Here is an 18,579-nt window from a genome sequence, read left to right on the forward strand (position 1 = left end):
GTGGTTTTTATTTGCCTGGCATTTTAAAACAATTACATGACTAAGCCAAAGTCACAAAAACACACCATGTATGTCAGGTTGCAGTTCTGTAACACATTGCACAGAATAGGTGAAAAATCAAAATATATTTTCTTTTTGTGGCTGAACTTTTTAAATGCTGATGAATATCAGCATACAATTGCCACTTGCAGGTTTTTATCTCTTTCCAATCTCAGTCTTCTACCTAGAGCACCTATACCATTTGTCCTGCCTTCTATTCTTCTGAAGACAATGAGGTTTAACACGTCACAGTTATGCCTGTGAATCAACTAGGAAAAAAACCCCAGTGGCCTTGTCTCTGCAGTTTTATAAAAGGATAGCTGCTCACAAGAAACAAGCAAATCCAGTCAATTATCTGACACTATAAAATTCCTGATATATTTGCCAGACTTTGTATATAAGAACTGTTAATCAACTCAGACTTCGACTTCTGCTTTAAGTGTAACAGAATGAGCTGTTCAGAGGACAAGGAATCCTTCATTTCATTGAAAATGAATGTCCTGCAAAATCATCTGTGACTCAGCCAAAATGAAAACTGCGAGTATTGCTTCTATGACACAAAAATCTTTCTCCAGAACTGAAATCTTGGCTTGTGTGTGATAATTTTTTCAGTGGATTCAGGAAAACAGCAAAGGATTTGCCTCAAAATATTCTACATTTTTACCAGTCTCACATCTCAGGTACTGCCTCTGACCATGCCAAGGACAGTCAGAGGGTTTCTGCATGGTGCTGTCTTCACCAGGGGCTTTCAGTTTTTGACTATCGGATTGACTGACCTAAACACTACTACCCACTCTGCTTGGTGCCATCAAACTGTTCTTCACACAGCAAGGGGGATTTTTTATTTTGAAATCGGACAAATATTGATAAGGACGGCCATGGAATTGCCACAGAGGAATTTATGTACATAAAGCAGAGCGGGATCAAGCTGCTGTGGAGCAGCCCTGGGCACGAGGGAAACCCTTTTCACAATCCGCTGTGCTCCGGGCTAGGTGTGGGTGCTGGGCCCAGCCCGGAGCCCAGCCTCCTCACGAGCCGCTTTTCTGGCACAAGGTGACGGCTCTGTTGCCCGGCCTCGGTCATTTCCTATTTCTCCAAGGCATGTCCATAAATTCCCGATGCCCAGAGGGATGTGTCAGTTCAGTTAATGATTTGCCAGGCGCTGAGTCGCGTGTCAGGCCGGTCCGGCGGTGCGCGGCTGGAGCCCGCTGCCCGGCGCGGGGCAGGAGGTCCCGGGCCATGCCGGGACCGCGCTGCCCGCGGTGCCCCCCTCGGCCGAAGGCACAGAGGCTCAGGGTGAGCGGCGCCCGGGGCCGGGCCCGCTCGGCGGGGCCCCACCGCCCCCGGCCCCGCCGGGTCACGCCGCGGCCTCGGGTCCCGGGCCCGCGCACCTGCCGGGCCCGCCCCGCTCCGCCGCCCGGCCTGGCGGAGCAGCCGAAGGGCGCCGCTCGGCCCCCGCCCGCCCCGCGCTCGCCTCCCCGTCGCAGCGCGGAGCCGGCGGCCGCCCGCCCCCGCCGCCGCCGCCGCCCTCGCACGTGTGCCGGGGAAGGCGCTCGGTGCCGCCCGGGCGGCGCTTCCCCCCGCTCCCCGTCGCCTCCCCCTCCTCCGCAGCGGGAGCGAGAGCAGCCTCCGCCCGGCAGCGCCGGGGCCGCTCGCCGCCGTGCCGCCCCGCCAGGACGTCGCCGCCGCCGATGGCCGCCCCGCTGCCCGGTGCGCCCGGCGCAGGGCGGGCGGCGGAGCCCGCTGGCGGCGGCCCCCGCGGCTCCCCCCGCCCGCTCCCCCGGCCCCCCGGGCGGGACCCGCCGCCCTCGCCCCCCGACAGGTAAGGCCGGAGCCCGGCGGGCGCCGCCGCCCTGCCGCTCCCTCGAGGGCCGCCGCTGCCGTCGGGGGGCGGGCGGCGCCCTGCGGGCGGGACGCGGGGCTGGCGGGGCCGGGGTGCGGCGGCCTGGGGAGGGGGCGAAGCGCAGGAGGGGGGCGGCCTGGCTCTGGACCGGCCCGCGCTTCCCCGGAGCTCAAAAGTTGTTTCCCGGCCCTGCAGACACTTTCCGCCGCTGCGGATGCGTGCGTGTCCCACCCCCCACCTCCCTTTTTATTTTTGAGGTTTGTCAGCCTGAGGTGAAAGGAGCCGGCAGTGCCGAGCCTGCCTTGTCAGGCTGAGCCAGCAGCTACTTTATCCCTGCAGTGTCTTTCTCAGAGTGTTGGTGAGATAAAACCGCTTCACCGGGAGCAGAGCCGCTGTCAGCGGTGTGCACCCCGTTTGCTACCTCTCAGGCTCTTCTTAAAGGCATTGGTCTCTATTCTTAGTAAAGGAAGATATGAGCTGGGTTTTTCATGAAGCATCTGATGAGTTTCGTTAGACTGAAGTTTACAAAATCTTAAAATACTGCAATACAGGATTTTTTTTCTCCTCCTAAAGCAAAATATCACTTCAAATGAATCCTCACCAGTTTGATGAGGATTTTCCCTAAGTGAAGTAGCTTCATTCTGTATTGCAACCTTATTCTGATGGTTTTCCCCACTTTGTGCTAATTAAAATATGAAATCTGGAATGATAATAAAGAAGGTAATAAAGTAAAATATGAAGCTTGGGGGCATTAACTCACACATGTAGAAAACTCTTGTAATATGTTGGCAGATGCAAATGTTGGCAAGTGCTTTGAGTGCAGGTTTTCAGATGAAATCAAGTAGACAAAGTGCTCTTCAATATTTTATGTGAGAAAACCATGCACTGTAATATACACAGCAGTCTAAACAACCACATTATTAATGTGATACTTTAAACCCGTGCATAACTGAGCTCTTAGGCAAGTACAGTGGTGATTACCTTCCCTACTCCTGCAAATGCTGGCTGCTGATACTTCTGACACAATCCTGTCTGTTTCAGCAGACAGCAACAACTGAGACATTCATTTTATGGTGGAGCTGCAGAGATGCCAATACAAAACTAACTGAAAACAGAATTGAATGGATTGCTTTGCACTATTTTCTCTTGTCAGTCACTTTGATTCGATTCTGGTTAAAAAAAAGTTTCCATTTGTTTAAAATACTGTTGTGGTATACTTGGAAAGTTTTGCTGAGAAGTTACATGCATCTACTGTTGTAATATGTGTACATAGGGAATGGCATAAACACAGGGGCAACAAAATATTTACTAATGCCCTTAGAAGCCAATATAAATATATCTCTGCTCTTACTCTGCAAAGACTTACGCATGTTCAAACAACTTTATATGCAGAGCTGAATACTTGGATTGCTTTCAAGTAGTGTTAGGCACTGTATGTTAATATATTCAGCCTACTGATTAAATAAAATAACTCCAAAAAAGAAAGCTAATTGCTGCAACCAGGAAGCATCGTGTATTAGTGCCTCAGTAGTTAATATATTGTGGTTGGATATTGCAATTTTAACAGCAGCTGTTACAATTATTGCTTGATATTATGTATTCTGTTGAAATAGGAGAAAAAAGAAAGGTGACAGTATTTTGGAGAACCCATCGATTCCAAATCCTTTTCCTGAGCTGTGTTGCTCGCCGTTTGCATCAGTTTTGTCAGCCAATCTGTTGCCCAAGGCAACTTCAAGAAAAAAGCAGGTAAGATTTATAAATTATTGTTTGACAGTTCCTAAATTGGTTAAATGAAATCTTGAGGAAAAGCTCAGTTACCTATTAAATTATTTTATTGAAATAGAGGTGTTCATATTTCTGTAATTTGGTGAAATTTTTTCTGTAGGTCATCAATGATTGTAGAAAACGAGGTTTTGGAATCTATGACTTAAGACATGACTGTTCTTTCACAGAGTGTATCTGTGGCTCTGCAGATTTTTCAATTTAAGTGGAACCAGGGGCAGGCAGGAAGTATTTTATGTCCTTAAATGAGAAGTTAATTTCTTTTTTCCCTTCCTCCCCACCTCCAATTACTGTCATCAGTGTTACAGAACAGAGGGTTTTAACAGTCACTGAACAGCTTTTCTAAAGTTCTGATTTTGCCAGGATAATGGGAAAAACCTAAATGGATGGGGAAGGAGCAGATGCTGTGTACCTGGCTATATGTTATATGCATGTGTGTTTATCTGTGTGTGGCTGATGTTACTATATTTCCATAAAGACCTTAAACTGTAAACCAGGGGAAGATCTGAGTGGGCAGAAAGACCTGGCAGTACTGTTCAAACAGAGTTTCCAGTTATTGGAGATTACTGGTGTTGAAGATCAGTTTCACTCTTTGGAAGCTTACCTGTCTCATTCTCTCTGCTCTTCTTGAGACTGGAAAGAGTTCTGACAAGGAACATCTGTGGGATTAAGAGTACTCCCTCCTTCACACTTGGTGTTTTGGTGGTCTGCATGATTCCTGTTTTAACAGTTTTAAGGGTGATATCGGACGTGTAAGAACTTAACCTTAACGGTTATTCCGTTTTTAGATTTGCATGAAAAATATGCTTGGAAGTTGAAGTTTCTTGTAGTTGTATTAACTTTTCTGAAGCTAACTTGCCACAGCTGTTTCTGTGCACCTGTCAGAGAACTTTGTTAGCCAAGTTGTGACTAGTACCCTAAGGAGGAACCTTCTCACTTCTCCAGTGAAAAACCTGTATGCGTTGGGAAACTGCCCTGATTCGATCTTGCCCTATTTCACATGTCCACCATGGTGTCCCTCTGTAAGTTATGGTGTTTTTCTGGACTACTTGTATTGCTTTTAGTACTTATCCTACAATATCAATACTAATCTGATGCATTCTGGCCAGTGTCCATCTGAATGTGGTGCATCTGACCACAGTGGGATAAAACTGTTCTAGTTTCATCTTCTTGGGCAAGGTGGAAGCATTGACTGTCTCTGCAGAGGCAGGAAAAACATTGAATTGGTAATATTATCTTTAAAAACAAAAGGACTCAAAGTCACATTTTTAAAAAGATAGTTTAAATTAGTTGCAGGCCTAAATTGCAGTCATTGTAGTAATCTTTGGACTTGAAATTGGGAAGCATGATTTAACACACAAAGGTCAACTGCTTCTGTGGCCAGTCATATTTAACATTACTGACAGGCTTAATTGGTTAAATCAGCTCCAGTCTTCCAGAAGTTGAAGTTCATATATTCACTGACTTTACTTCTGCTTTCTTCCTAAAGGTTCGTATGTACTTCTTGTGATGATTTCTGCTTGCATTCAATTTCTCCTGGATTTTTATTTAATAATGTAGTGCTTCTGGTAAAAGCAGGGACAAGAACAACTGGTTTCCTGACAGAAGTGAGCTAACATAATGCTGTTGTCTGTTGGAGGGCCTGACCTGTTTTTCAGCTACCAGAAAAATGGAGAGAAATATTCCTGTTACTTTTGTGGAGGCATTTTAACAAGAGTATGATTTGTGTCCCCTAGGTGTCTGTTTATGGCCACTGCCATAAACAGGAGAAATTATAAGAAGAAATTATACTAGGCCAAGCCGACCATTTTTCTGACTCAGCATGACTGTTGTTGCATTCTTCATCTAAAATTATTAAAGTTAGGGCCAAATGACAGTGGTCAAATTAAACTTTTATCTTTGAAATTCAGGTTGAAGTCTTCTAATAGGTTAAAAAATTACTCAGGTTTTAAAAGAGAGGAATGCTAAGCAGGTGTGCAGAGAGAAGTGAACCGGCTGTGACTTTGACTTCCCACAGGTGGCTGTGGAACTGTGCTTGGAAATGTTGTGTTTCCACCCCCTGTCCTTATTTTGTCAACTTTGTAGCAGCTCTGTGTGCAAATATGTATCTGTATACAAAAATTTCATGAATATTACTGTTACATTTTGATAGTTCATAACTCTTAAGAGAAACCAGCTACTCTTAAGAATTTTTTTTTGTGCATAGCGTTGACAGCTGCCAGAATTCTTTCTCCTCTGATGATCTACATATGTTTTCAGTGATTCTTCTTTTAGATTGCTTGCTTTTGATTTAGTTTCTTTTTCTTCTCTGCGTTTAATTTCAAGCATAGGGCAGGAAAATTGCAGAGTGAATTTCTACTTATGTCTTGTAGATTGCTATTATCAAAAAGGGTGTTTCTAAAAGAAAAAAAAGAAAAGATGCCTCTTCTGTCTTGTTTTTCTCTCCAAAAAAGATTTTCTGCTTCTGTAGAAGAAAGAAGTTGTCATGAATATCTTCTCTTTTATTCATAGCACCTGTGACATCTAAAATCTTTCTACTTCTAAATAGATTATTAACGTTATTTTGAATTCTTGTTTTTCTAAGCTGAAATTCTTACTGTCTTCTAATGATCTTTTATTGTAAGCTTCTCAAAACGTTGAACATGCTGCTTGAACAGCATGTTTGTGGGGTTGACTCACTGAAAATAAGTTTATAAAAGCAAATTGGTAAAAGCCATGTAGCAGAATAGTGATTTGCCTCTGTGCTTGCGAAGTGGTATGTCCATGTCTCTGAACATTATTTGGTCTGCCTCACCAACACGGCTGTCCATCTCTTTTCTCCCCTTGCAGTTTGGAAGAGTTTCATGTTATATCTTTGAATAACAGAATCATTAAGTTTGGAAAAGACTTCCAAGATTGTTGGGTCCAACCTTTGACTAAACACCACCATGTTGGATTAACCATAGCACCAAGTGCCACATCCATTAGTGTCTTGAGCCCTGCCAGGGATGGTGACTCTACTGCCTCCCTGGACAGCCTGTTCCAGTGCTTGACAACCCTTTCACCAAAAAAATGCAGAAAAGCTGGCAGCCCACAGCTTGGACAAGTGCACTCTTCCCTGGGTTGGGAGCTGTCTGCATGGCCAGGCCCAGAGAGTGATAATGAATTGTGCTGCTGTGTCCAGCGCGTGTCCGGTCACCAGAGGTGTCCCCCAGGGATCAGCGTTGGGCCTGGTCTTGTGTGACATCCTTACTGATGGTCTGAATGAGGGCGTTGAGCCTACCTTTAGCAAAATCAAAGACCATGGAAGTTGGGTCAGATTTTGATCTGCTGGAGGGCAGGAAGGCCCTGTGGAGGGACCTGGACAGGCTGGATGGATGGGCCAGACCAGGGGCACGAGGTTCAACATGACCAACTGCTGGTCCTGCACTCAGGATACAACAGCCCCATGCAGTGCCACAGGCTGGGGACAGAGTGGCTGGAAAGTTGGCCCAGCAGAAAAGGCCCTTGGGGTGCTGGTTGGCAGCAGCTGACCACGAGCCAGTGTGTGCCCAGATGGCCAGGGAGGTCAAGGGCATCCTGGCCTGTATCAGGAATAGTGATTCCTGCAGGGCCAGGGACTGGTGAGGCCACGCCTTGAGTGCTGTGTTCATTTCTGGGCTCCTCACTTGGAAGAAGGACATGGAGATACTGGAGAGTGTCCAGTGAAGGGCAACAAGGCCCATGAAAGGACTGGAGAATGTGTCTGGTGAGGAGTGGCTGAGGGAGCTGGCTTTGGTTAGTCCCAAGGAGTCTCAGGAGGGTCCTCATTGCTCTCCTCAGCTCCCTGAAAAGAGACTGGGGTGAGGTGGGGGCTGGCTTCTTCTACAGTGCCTGCAGTGAGAGAACACATGGAAGTGTTCTTAAGCTGAGGCAGGGCAAATTCAGATTAGATAATTGAAAAATGCCTGCTAGGGTGGGCAGGCATCAGAGTAGGTTGCCCAGTGGGGTAATGGAGTCACCATCCCTGTTTCAGAGGCATCTGCACCTGGTGCTGGGTGATGGTTTAGGGGTTACAGTGGTGGTGCTTGGGTTGACGGTTGGACTGGGTGACTGTAAAGGTATCTTCCAAACCGGGTCATTCTCTGATTCTATGAAATGTGTTCAGATAAACTGAAGTTCATGTTTCAGATGGTAGATTTTTGTCTGAATAGGCCAAGAAAATACCATTTTTCCCCTCATGTCAACACAGTGTGGTCAGTTTGGTGGATGGTGGGAAATGTTGCCTTCCTCTGAGGAATCAAGCATCTGCTGCTTCTGGGTGGAATCCATGAACTTGCATGGAAAATCTAATTGTACCTCAAAGCTTGTGTTCTCTAAGAAATTACAAGGAACTGCAAATATAAAACACTGCACTTCTGGCTTTGATTATGATTAAAATAAATATTAGTAGGGAAAAGTATGAATTGTAAGAGAACTTATTCCGTTCTTGTTGTCTTTGGTAAAATGAACTAAGAAGACGTTACTGTAGCTTTATGGAAGCTTAGTTTTTTTGCTTTCTGAAAACAAAACCTGAATATTTTCACTGCAGTGTCAGCTCTTGCCCTGCTCAAGGATAAGCCAAAAAGTGTTTCATGACAAAAGTAGTTCAAGGTAATTAGTGCCTTGTTTCTTTAAATTAAATTAGAAGTGCAAAAATAAAACTCAAGTAAATCTCAAGGTGAAGAAAATCGGAAATTTTACCTTGCCTCTTTTGTCTTTCTTGATGTTCTAAACAAGTAGATATTTTTATCATGTAGAATCCAAATGTACTCCCACAATGTTCTTTCCAGGAAATCAGTTGTATGGAGACCTCAAATACATGTGATTGTAGTGGAATTGACTTTGCTTTTTGTATTCATAAAGGTTTTAATGTAAAGCTCTTTGACAAAGAAGAGCCAACAGGAATTTTATGTTTAAGAGCAGAGTTTTTAAAAATGTGTACTGTTCTAAGTTTATGAATACTATTGAGCATTGACTGTTGTAATTGGAGCACCATTTATTATTTTTTTTGACAGGTATAATTCAGGGTCTTCTTATGTATCTGCTTTGGAGCCTCATTTTCCAAAACTGCATATAATTCTACTAGCAGACATACAGGGCTAAGTCTTTGGTACTTAAATGTTTTCATGACGGATTTTTTGTCTGAAATATCTATTTACTATTGACTTTCAAACAGTGCAAAAACAAAAAGGGTTTTTTCTTTTTTGAAATGCAGTGATTCATAAATTTCCCATCAATTTCCAAGGGTTGCGACATCTTTTCCAACCAAAAGAGGCATTACTTGAATTTACTCTGTAATTCCAGCCTGTGTGTTTCTTACCAGATTTCCTTCCAAGCTGGGGACAATTGCACATGTCCTCCTTTGTAAGTTCTCAAATGTTTTCTTCTTTACAGCCTCTAAACATATATCAGTTTTCCCCATGGCTTTCCCTTAAATTACACAAAAAAAGACTTAGGATTTTAAAGTCAGAAGGGAAAGAAAAAACTCCTTCCAACCAGTTTATAGATTAACAGTAAAAACAGTTTGTGCAGAACTGAATTAAAGAGTTCAATGAAGTCTCTAATATAAGGATTGCAAAAAGGATTCAGTTGGATTCCTTTTGGTGATGTTTCTTTTGGTGGTCTGCTCCAGTTCCTGTGCTCTGTTCTTCATTGATATGGTTGTAACCTGTCCACCAAGGAAAGATTTATTGCAGTAGATTGGAATTATTTAGAGCCCTATTAAAACTTGCTATTTTAATGCAGGTACCTTTGTACTTTGAGCAGTCATCTTAACACTGTGACAGTCACTTGTCTACAAAGGTAAAAATCAGGAGGCAAGGTTGGACAGTTTCTTTTTTAGCAATCTGGAGTATTGCCTGGCTTATACTGGAGGTGCCCTATCACAAGCTGTGTGATGTATCAGCCTGGGGAAACTTCAGAATAATCACCTGTTTGTTTCTTTTTGTATTTTACTTTATCTTCTTTACATTGAAATTAGTTGCTTTCTGTCAAACTTCACGTCAGTGTTTCCTTTCACTTTGTTACTGTCCAAAAACAACTCAAACAAAGACTGTAAACATTAAGACTGTAAACATTCTAACTTCACAAAAATAGCATTTTTCCCCCCATTCTAATAGGCAAGAAAACAAGTAACTTTTGTGGTTACCAAGATACTGCCTCTGCAAGCTTTTTGCTTAATTTGTAACATCAGGAAGGTGTTAGGCTTTAAGTTTTACAGTTTTTACTTGTATAAAATAAAAAAAATCATCAGTACTGTCAAAGATTTTGGTAGACATATTGCCAGTGTTTGTCAGATTGAAATGGTTTTAACAGTCCTTTGGATTTTGATTGTTTTGGATTCATCAGCCTAAAAGTCAAACCTGAAGCTGCTTATCTTTTTTTTTAAGCCCATTTTCTCAATACAGGAAACTGCTATTTGGGAAGTTCTATTTTGAACAAGAAACCTCTGTGATGTTGTAGTAGAGCTAATAACTTGTCCAGAAAAACCTCTGTAAATTTGGAAACCTTGATTTTTCCAAGAAGTGAACCCTTAATATTTATCTCTCGAATTCTGTGTTGACTACCTGGTATTTTGGCCCTGTCATGTCTCTGTGTCTAGAGCAGATGATGATACAAACATTATAAACTTCTTTGAATATGCAAAAGACTTGTCAGTTAAAGCCAGGTGAAACTGCAGGGAACTCTCTTATGCTGCTGAGTCACTTTTGATAATTCAGTTTTATTGAATTTGACATTAAAAGATTAAACTCTTGTGAATGGAGCTTGAATCCTCATAATTTTCAGAAGGAAATGAGATGTGATGGATACTAACACAGTTTTTATTTATAATTGCTCCCAGGGACAGGTACTTTTATTTAGGGTTAGACTGGAGAGCTGGAAAGTTTGGGTCATTTTGTAGCCACTCCATACCTGCCATAGACAGATCCATGATTAAAGAAATATTTTATTGACAGATCTTTTTTGAGGTTTCTTCTCAGTGATGGCATTATCAGTAAGTGAGGCTGTGTTAAGGAGGCATGCAAAGGTCAGTATTGTGACAGCAGAACACTATTGGCATGTTCCTTTTATGGACCATTGTCTGAACTGTGGTTGATCAGAACAGATACACATTCCCCTCTGACTTCCTGGGACACACAGTCTAGATTAATCAGAATAGTATTTAGTAATAGTCATGAAATTCGATGAAGCCTTAAGTATTTTGTGGGGTTTTTTTCCTCCATTTTGTTTTTCCTCAATGTTCTCTTCTGGTCTTATAAAACTTCTGTTGTTGTTTTCTGGTCTACTTTTGCTGTGTCATTGCCCAGTATTTTAAACACCTGTGTTATATCAGCTACTGCTATTTTTATATCATAAACAGTTTATAGTTGCATTGAATGAGACTAGGGTAGTCAATGATTAATAATTAAATTAATTAAATTATACAGGTTTAGTAAAGTTGACAACTTAGATGATTCTTAATAAAGGTTTACAACCCCTTTTGAATGAAAAGGTGTGCAACAGAAGGAGAAAATACAAGGTACTTTATCATACATTTTACAGTACTAAAAAGTGTGTTAGATGATTGAATTTTCATGATTTTATCAGCATAAAACTTTTTTAATCTAGTGTTGGGGCATTAACTGAAGAATGGTGCTCAAATTCAGATCAGTTTTTCCGAGGGGTTTTGGTGCAGTTTTAGCATATCCTTGAATTACTGCATTTCTGATGTTCTGAGAGTTATTATTTTTTCAAATAAGAGCTTGAGAACTAAAGAAACAAGGAGAGCATATTCCCATCCTACTTCTGTGCATAAATGTTGGCACAATAAGTATAATTTAGCTTTTATATTAAAAAAGCCCCATGCCTCCATATAAACACCACTGTTAAACCCGGTCAGTTTTCACTAGGTGGAATTAACTTGATCATCCATGTAGAATAGTATTGAATATTTGTGATTGATAAAATAATTTAATACTCTTTGTACATTCATATTTCCTTGTATCTATTTACAGTAGATAAGTGAAGACTTACTTGTTCTTTCACATGATAATTCCAGAGCCACTAATACAGTATGGTTGTTCCCCCATGATTTTTGCTTCATGCTCTTTTTAACTCTTTGCAGTGGTAATCTTTACTCTGTGATAAGTGTAATTAACAGATCAAACTAGAGTTGTAATGAAAACTGGATCAATTAGAGATGTCACTGTTAGGACAGGAAAAGAACTCAGTTTTTTCAGGTGCCTGCTGATATCATGCTTCACTCTCTGCTTCACTCTCTGCTTTCAGTTTCCCTTGCATAAGAAATGTATAGAAACTGTCAATAATCCTGAGATCTCTCACCCTTCCTACCACACTCTGTAGTAGAGGACAACTTATATCCGTGTCTTAACATCTGCAGATCACTCAGAAGAGAGTCTTTAGGATAATAGCTGTCTGTTGCTGCTTGTATAACAGGAAACAATGGCCAGGCAGTGGAAGGGCATCCTCTTATGGACAGTTCATGCTGATCTCTTTTTGTGTGTGTGCAGAGGCAGTAACTGATACAGCTTCCAGCTGGGGATTTCAGGGCTCAGAGTTTCCAAACTTTTCTAGCAGTTGCTTATTCCTACAAAGAAGATGTCACTTGTATCTCTAGCAAGTGGTGAAACTTGGCAATGATAAGTTAGAGATAACAGCTGACCAATGCCCATGTTCTCTGTGTTTGTCTTCAGCATATTTAAAGCTGCAACTTCTAAAGGCATTCACATTTTTATGACTGCTTTTGATTTGGGAATGAACAGAAAGGGAGACTTTCAAGCCAGAGTATTTAAGCATGCCTCTCATGTTATAGTCCTGATGGGAGTCACCTCAAATGGGAATATTTAAAAAGAAAAATCTAATCAGGCCAACAAAAATCTTTCAAGAAGGGCAGTTGTGGGAGGAGAAATTAAGAGGGAGAAGAAATTAGACCTCTGCTCTAGTAACAATGTGAAGTTACTTTTCTCTTGTTTCAAGTCACAGAACATTCATTTGCAGCTAATCAGCTCATATTTTAGCCCAATAGTGTACATGATATTTAATACTGAAGTCCCAAGAGAGAAACATATATCGGTTATCTTAGTTGTGTGCCTGTGCTTCTAATTAGGATACTGATGAGGTGTTCCTGCCTGTTTCTGATATGCTTATACTGCATACTGGTAGCTCTGTCTTTTAGCTTCTTCACTTGCTATTATATCCACAGGAAATCAATATACACGAGATTGTCCTGTGATCAGAATGGGGTTTTTCAATTACTGCATTCTTGGGCTATAAATAGCCTTTTTTTATTAGTTATCTTATGATAACTCCTGTTACTGATTGCATTAAGACTTGGTGTTTATGAACAGCTGCAAGCTCTTGATAATGGCACAGAAATGGTATCAGCTGTTGAGAAACAGGCTGGAAGTTCGCAAGAGTTTATTCTCATAATTGCTAGAATTCACTGCTATGTAGTGAGAGGGAAGCCCATGCAATAGGGTTTTCTTAAATAAGCCCATGCAAGAGGGTTTTCTTAAATAACTCAGCTGACAGAACTTCATCAGTGTGCTTTTCTATTAGGCTTGAATGTATTGATCACAAAAATAGGCAGCTTTGCAAGGATCATGTGTAACAATGCTTCAAGATCCCCCCAGTTTGTGAGGAAGATTGGCAAGGATGAAAATCTTCATTATGTTCCTTGTGGCTCATACTTAGTGGATTTCCTAGGTACATTGTAATGCCTGTGTTGCTTTACAGGTAATACAGTCTGTGTTAGTGCAACTGCACCTGCACCAGTCCTTATTGAGCCTCAGGAGCATGTATTGTATGCTCTGTGTGAAGACTATGACCTATTAGTTTTCTTTGTGTAAGGGACTATATGAGTAGAAAAAAACCACCTCAATCACTTTGAAACCTCTCTTTTGTGGGGTGGTTTTAAAGTAAGTAGTTATTTGTCAAGTGTATGTAAATGTACCTGTGCAAAAACCATGCTGTGTGTGTTTCTATGGTCACATATTAAAGGGCTCTTCTGCTAAAGAGACAAAGTGACTGTGCCAGGCAGACAGGAGCTCTCACAAGGAAGGGCAAATAGCACCATGAATAACTTACCTGATTTACCTTGGTCTTGTGTAATAAACTACTGCCTTAGCTCAAAGACAAGTACCAAAAATAGCATTAAAATTTTTTATAAACCTTACTGGATTTATATTATCTGGATTTTTCTTTTTTATCTACAGAAGCAAAAGCTGAGTGTGATTTGTTCTTGTTACGTATAAATGCTCACATTCCTGCATTATATCTGGCCGAGCTAGGAATAGATCAGCTCTTGTGACTCCGTATTCAGTGCCTTAAGGACATCACTGACCTTCCTCTTCTAGCAGGAGATCTCTATTCCATATGTTCTTCTAAAACCCTTATTGGAGTTACTAATTTACTAAGGGCATTTCAATTCTTGCCCACTCCATTTAGTCACGCTTTCTTAAGTGGCAAGCAGTAGAAGTGGTTTATATTTTGAAGTGTCTAAAAAGTATCTGCACAATGTTTTCACAACTGTATCTGGTAGCTTAGTGACAAAAATAGGAGTGAAAAGCTGCATAAACATAGTCATTTCAGCAAGTCAGCTGGATCTGATTTCCTTCCTGTCTACCAGCACCGGCAAAATTCCTTGCAGACCTGCCATGGACAAGGAAAATCTTTTATCTGTAGGAAAAAAAATGAAGTGGTCATATGTTTATCTGAAGGCATATCTGGCTTTCAAAGCCTTTCTGTATCTCACATTTATCAATAGAACTCCTCTTGACTTTCACGTAGTGAAGTGATTCTACAAGGCTTGCACTTAGAAGTTGTGTTTTATTCCATTTATTTTCTTAAATGTGTGTTTGTGAAATTTAAAAAAAGAAAATATTTTAATTAATGTTATATCTTTAGCACTCTTGGATGCATCCATGTTTACTTTCACTAGTATACATAAATTACTGTAATTTTTTTTTTAAACCTAATCATTATTTGAATATTGGATTTTTATTACCAAGTCAAATGCAACACTTAGTTTTTTGGTTACTTTCTGAATGGGTCTGGTCTGTTCATCTGATTGGAAAAGATACAATACAGATAATTGCACTGAGGAAAATGAGCCTTTGCTTCACCTTGCAGACAAATGGGTCAATTTTATTCATAGAGCAAAAAGCTGCACATGCTTTCAAGAGCCAAGGACCTTCAGTACCCAAGGGTAAGGAAAAATGGCTTGGGCTATTTTTGTTTCTTTCCCAGTGAAGTCACTAATGCAATGCTGCAAGTTCTACAGCTGCTATTACCCAAACATTTTTTCATAAGATCCGAGGGAAAAAGAGTAGAGGGAGTTTTTTGTCCTGGTGCTGCAATTATGTGCATGTCTAATATTCCTTGAGTAAAACGCCTGTGGGATCAGGCTCTGGTACCACAAGTTTTTTTCTGGCTCTTACAGCAAAATTTTGGAGCTATATTATAGAATTTTGAAAACATGCTCCCACAGGAAATAAAAACTGTGTGCCTGAAAGGTAAAAACCTAATTGCAAACACTTGACATTTATCATAGCTATCTCTAGTAGAAAAGGATGTTAATTCCAAATGTTACATAAGTAACACTTTAAACTTGATCTCAGAAGTACTTTTTTATTTTATCAAAACAATCATAAAGATTTTGGACTGGAGTTGGACAAAAATAAAATGAAATAAATACCTTAAACCTAAAAGATTAGTTGCTATGGATCTCTTGCTGCTATAAACTGAATGTAAAAGGAATCAAAGTTAAAAGTGAACCTTTATCACGAGGCAAGGCAATGAATTGTTTAATAACATTGCTGTATTTTAATTGGTATATGGTTTTATTAGAAGCTCTTGTTTTAAAGCTAACAACGAGGATCAAATGTCTGTCTCCAAAGAAATTATCTTTGTGACTTGGCATAAGTTTCTTACCAGTTTTTTTCCTTCCTGTGTGTCTCAGTCAAGGACAACAGGTTTTGAAATTTTAGGAAAATATTTATCTTTACTTCCTATTCCTTGGCAGTATTTTATTACTAATTGAGAGCTGGTGGTAAAATGCCAGTGCAATGCAGGTTTTAGTTTTTGGAGGGAGTTGTATTTTTTGTATTTATGGTGTTTGCTCCTCTTGTTCATCAACAGAACTTATTTAAGTACTACTGATTTTAGGATTTGAGACGGGTGATTTAGCATGAAAAGAGATGCTTTGAATTCATAGATTCTGAAGTATCTCAGTGGTGCCAGAGACTTGTTATGTATTTCCCACCTGGAAAACTCTCAAATCAGAAAATCCCATGAAATAAAATTGTTTATTTTTAACTTGTCCTTGTACAGTTTCTTATGTCTTGGAGATGAGATTCTTTTCTAGATACTTTGGGATTAATACAGAGTGTGCTCATTTCCGCTGGGGGAAAAAAACCCCTATAAATATGTTCTTGTGAAATTTAGGATGGATTATTGTAATATTTACCAAGTCAGTCCTGAATACTTTTAGGACCTATACATCAGGTGTATAATCAAAATATGCTTGCAGTGACTGCCTATGAAATACAGCAGCCTGCATATCTGACACGTTATTCTTCAAGAAGCTATGAGTGCTTAATACTAATAATTTTTTTGAAATGTCTGCAATCTTCAGCTATGAAAAAGCAATGTTTTTAATAGGAACTGCTTGCTCAAGAGTTATAAAAGAAATACCCAATATCACAGTTCTAACATCTGTTTAATAATTTGGTTTACTACAAGAATTTTGCTTAGTCATGCTGCATAAAAGCAGAAAAAAATTTCTGTTATTAAGTGCATTATGAGACCTTTAAAAAGAATTATAGCTTGCTTTATCATTTAAGCAATACAAAATGTTGCCTTTTTTGACAAAGGAGGAAAGAAAAAACCCAGATTTCCTTTCTCAAATCATGTTAATGAAAATAGAGTTTTTATGCAGATATTTGATACATAAAATAATTATGTGAATGGGGGTGATCAAAAACTTGGGTTCATAAAACAGTCTTAAATGTCACTCCGTGTAACATTTTATGTGTCATTATTTCAGGCCTTGGTTGCATTGGAAAGGTAGTAATTGCATTACTTAAAGTAAAAGGGATGTTTTGCTTCTGCTTTGAATAAAGGTAGTTAAGAATCATATCATTAAACTCCATGGATTCATTAAATCTATTCTTGTGCTCAGTTACTTGTCTGGAATTCAAAGATCAGAAGCACTGAAGAATATTTTGTTTCCTTGGAAAAAGCCAGAGAAAAAGCCCCAAGACTGTAACCACTCAGTGTGAGGTGTTAGAATGCAGTCTTTAATGATTTGGTTCTGTTTTGACAGTAAAGACAAAGCTCTGAGTGATAGAAATGCATGTTGTTCTGCTTATTTTTATAGCCAGAGACAGTGTGGGCATTTCCAAGGACAGAACACAAGTTTTCAAGCTCTTTGGTTGGTTGATTTCTATTTTGCCCTACCCCAGTGTGTTCTGTCATTGGCTTTGAGTAGGACTGAATTCACATAAATGGAATGACATTTACTAGAGCCTGAGTCTTTGTGCTGACTCCCCAATATTTAGCTATGAGGAATTAGGTTTCAAGAAATATTGCTAACTACTTTGTTCTGCTTCGTGTTATCACCTGGATGAAGGTTGGCAAGTTCTGTGAAAAGCAGATATGAATTTGTCTTCCAGAAGAGTAACATTGCCTGCAGTTATGCCAATAACTCTGCAGAAAAGGGTATGGCATTTAAATCAGTCTTTTAATTCTGACATTAATATGGGTTGATAACAATGTTTAAACACAGCTGTATTTATTTTTTCACCTTTTCTTAAATTTCTCTAGTGTAATAATAATGTTTCTTTTCTGATAATTGTAGAAATTTTTGATTTCATTATGTGAAATATGTTTGCTTATAAATATATATGTGTCCACAATTGAATTCTTTTACTGGTGCTCTTTTCTCTGTAACTATAATTTTGTACTTTGTGGAGGAAATTATTTTTCTTAGAGATTAATGTAGTTTTTAAAATGTCCTGATTGCTTTAAAATATGCCTCTTTTGAAGGCTGCGATACTGTTCTTAACAAAGGATTACTGGAGTCTGTTTCCACAGGTTTTGCATCAGCCTTAAACACAATGTGCTTTTGCTGACCTGTTCTGGCTAATGCCTTTATAGTGGATGGCCCATCATGCATTTTGGGAACCAGGGTGACACTGGACAGTGTTTTTCCATAGCCACTGTATCTTGCCTTTATTTGTTATCTCAATAAAAAGTGTAAGCAGTGCAAAATGATTACATCTGTGTGCACTAGGATTGCCTAGTGTAACTCAATGCGCTGGGGGTATCTGCGAAGTTAAAAATACACACGGAAATGAAGTACAGAAATATGACTCTCTGCTGAGCCAGATATGTTAACTTATGAGAAGTTATTTCAAACAAGTTGTAAGTTATTAATTAGTTCGATTTATTTTGTAAATGTGGAGATATTTTTCAAAACCTCATTGCTGCATAATGTGCTTAACTCATTGTTAATAGACTCTTCTGTTAGTCAGTGGCTTTTTAATGTACCAGCATTGTGAAAAATGAAAGTTCACTGAAATATTGCTACAGTATTAAATGGTTCTCATGAGCAGTTTATGTGGAATGCAGCATATATTTATGGCATTAGTCCGGTGGCTCTAAAGAAGTATATAAACACATAACTTTTATTGATTTGTGTTATAAATGGTATTCATTTATATTATTTCATTGTTTAAGTTGGAGGGGCAGCCTGTGAGCATAATTGGGATTGATTAGTGCAGATTAGATTATGCTACTGTCTCACTAGCATGATAATATACTATTTTTCTGGTATGAAGACTCTAACATTTAGGTATGTGCAAGATGTTCACAGTGTCAACATGGTGTTATCTAACAATTTGCAATATCTCTGT

At 39.9% G+C, this 18,579-nt stretch overlaps 1 protein-coding gene across 3 annotated transcripts in view; it reads left to right on the forward strand.

Annotated features, from left to right (window-relative positions):
• Positions 1-1,487: 1,487 nt before the first annotated feature.
• The window catches only part of GRB14 (growth factor receptor bound protein 14), a 58,159-nt gene continuing 41,067 nt past the window's right edge, over positions 1,488-18,579 (forward strand). Inside the window, exons 1-2 of one of the 3 annotated variants that reach the window (XM_071435024.1) lie at positions 1,488-1,861; positions 3,496-3,628. In XM_071435024.1, coding sequence (XP_071291125.1) covers positions 1,731-1,861; positions 3,496-3,628 — 264 coding nt within the window. In that variant the 5' untranslated portion in view covers positions 1,488-1,730. Of the gene's footprint in view, positions 1,862-3,495; positions 3,629-17,214; positions 17,384-18,579 lie in introns of those variants that run through there. The other 2 variants (XM_071435023.1, XM_071435025.1) reach the window with 2 other exon arrangements.

Source organism: Agelaius tricolor, unplaced genomic scaffold (assembly GCF_023055355.1).
Source record: "Agelaius tricolor isolate 1412-34295 unplaced genomic scaffold, bAgeTri1.0.p SCAF_10, whole genome shotgun sequence".
Lineage (NCBI taxonomy): Eukaryota > Metazoa > Chordata > Aves > Passeriformes > Icteridae > Agelaius > Agelaius tricolor.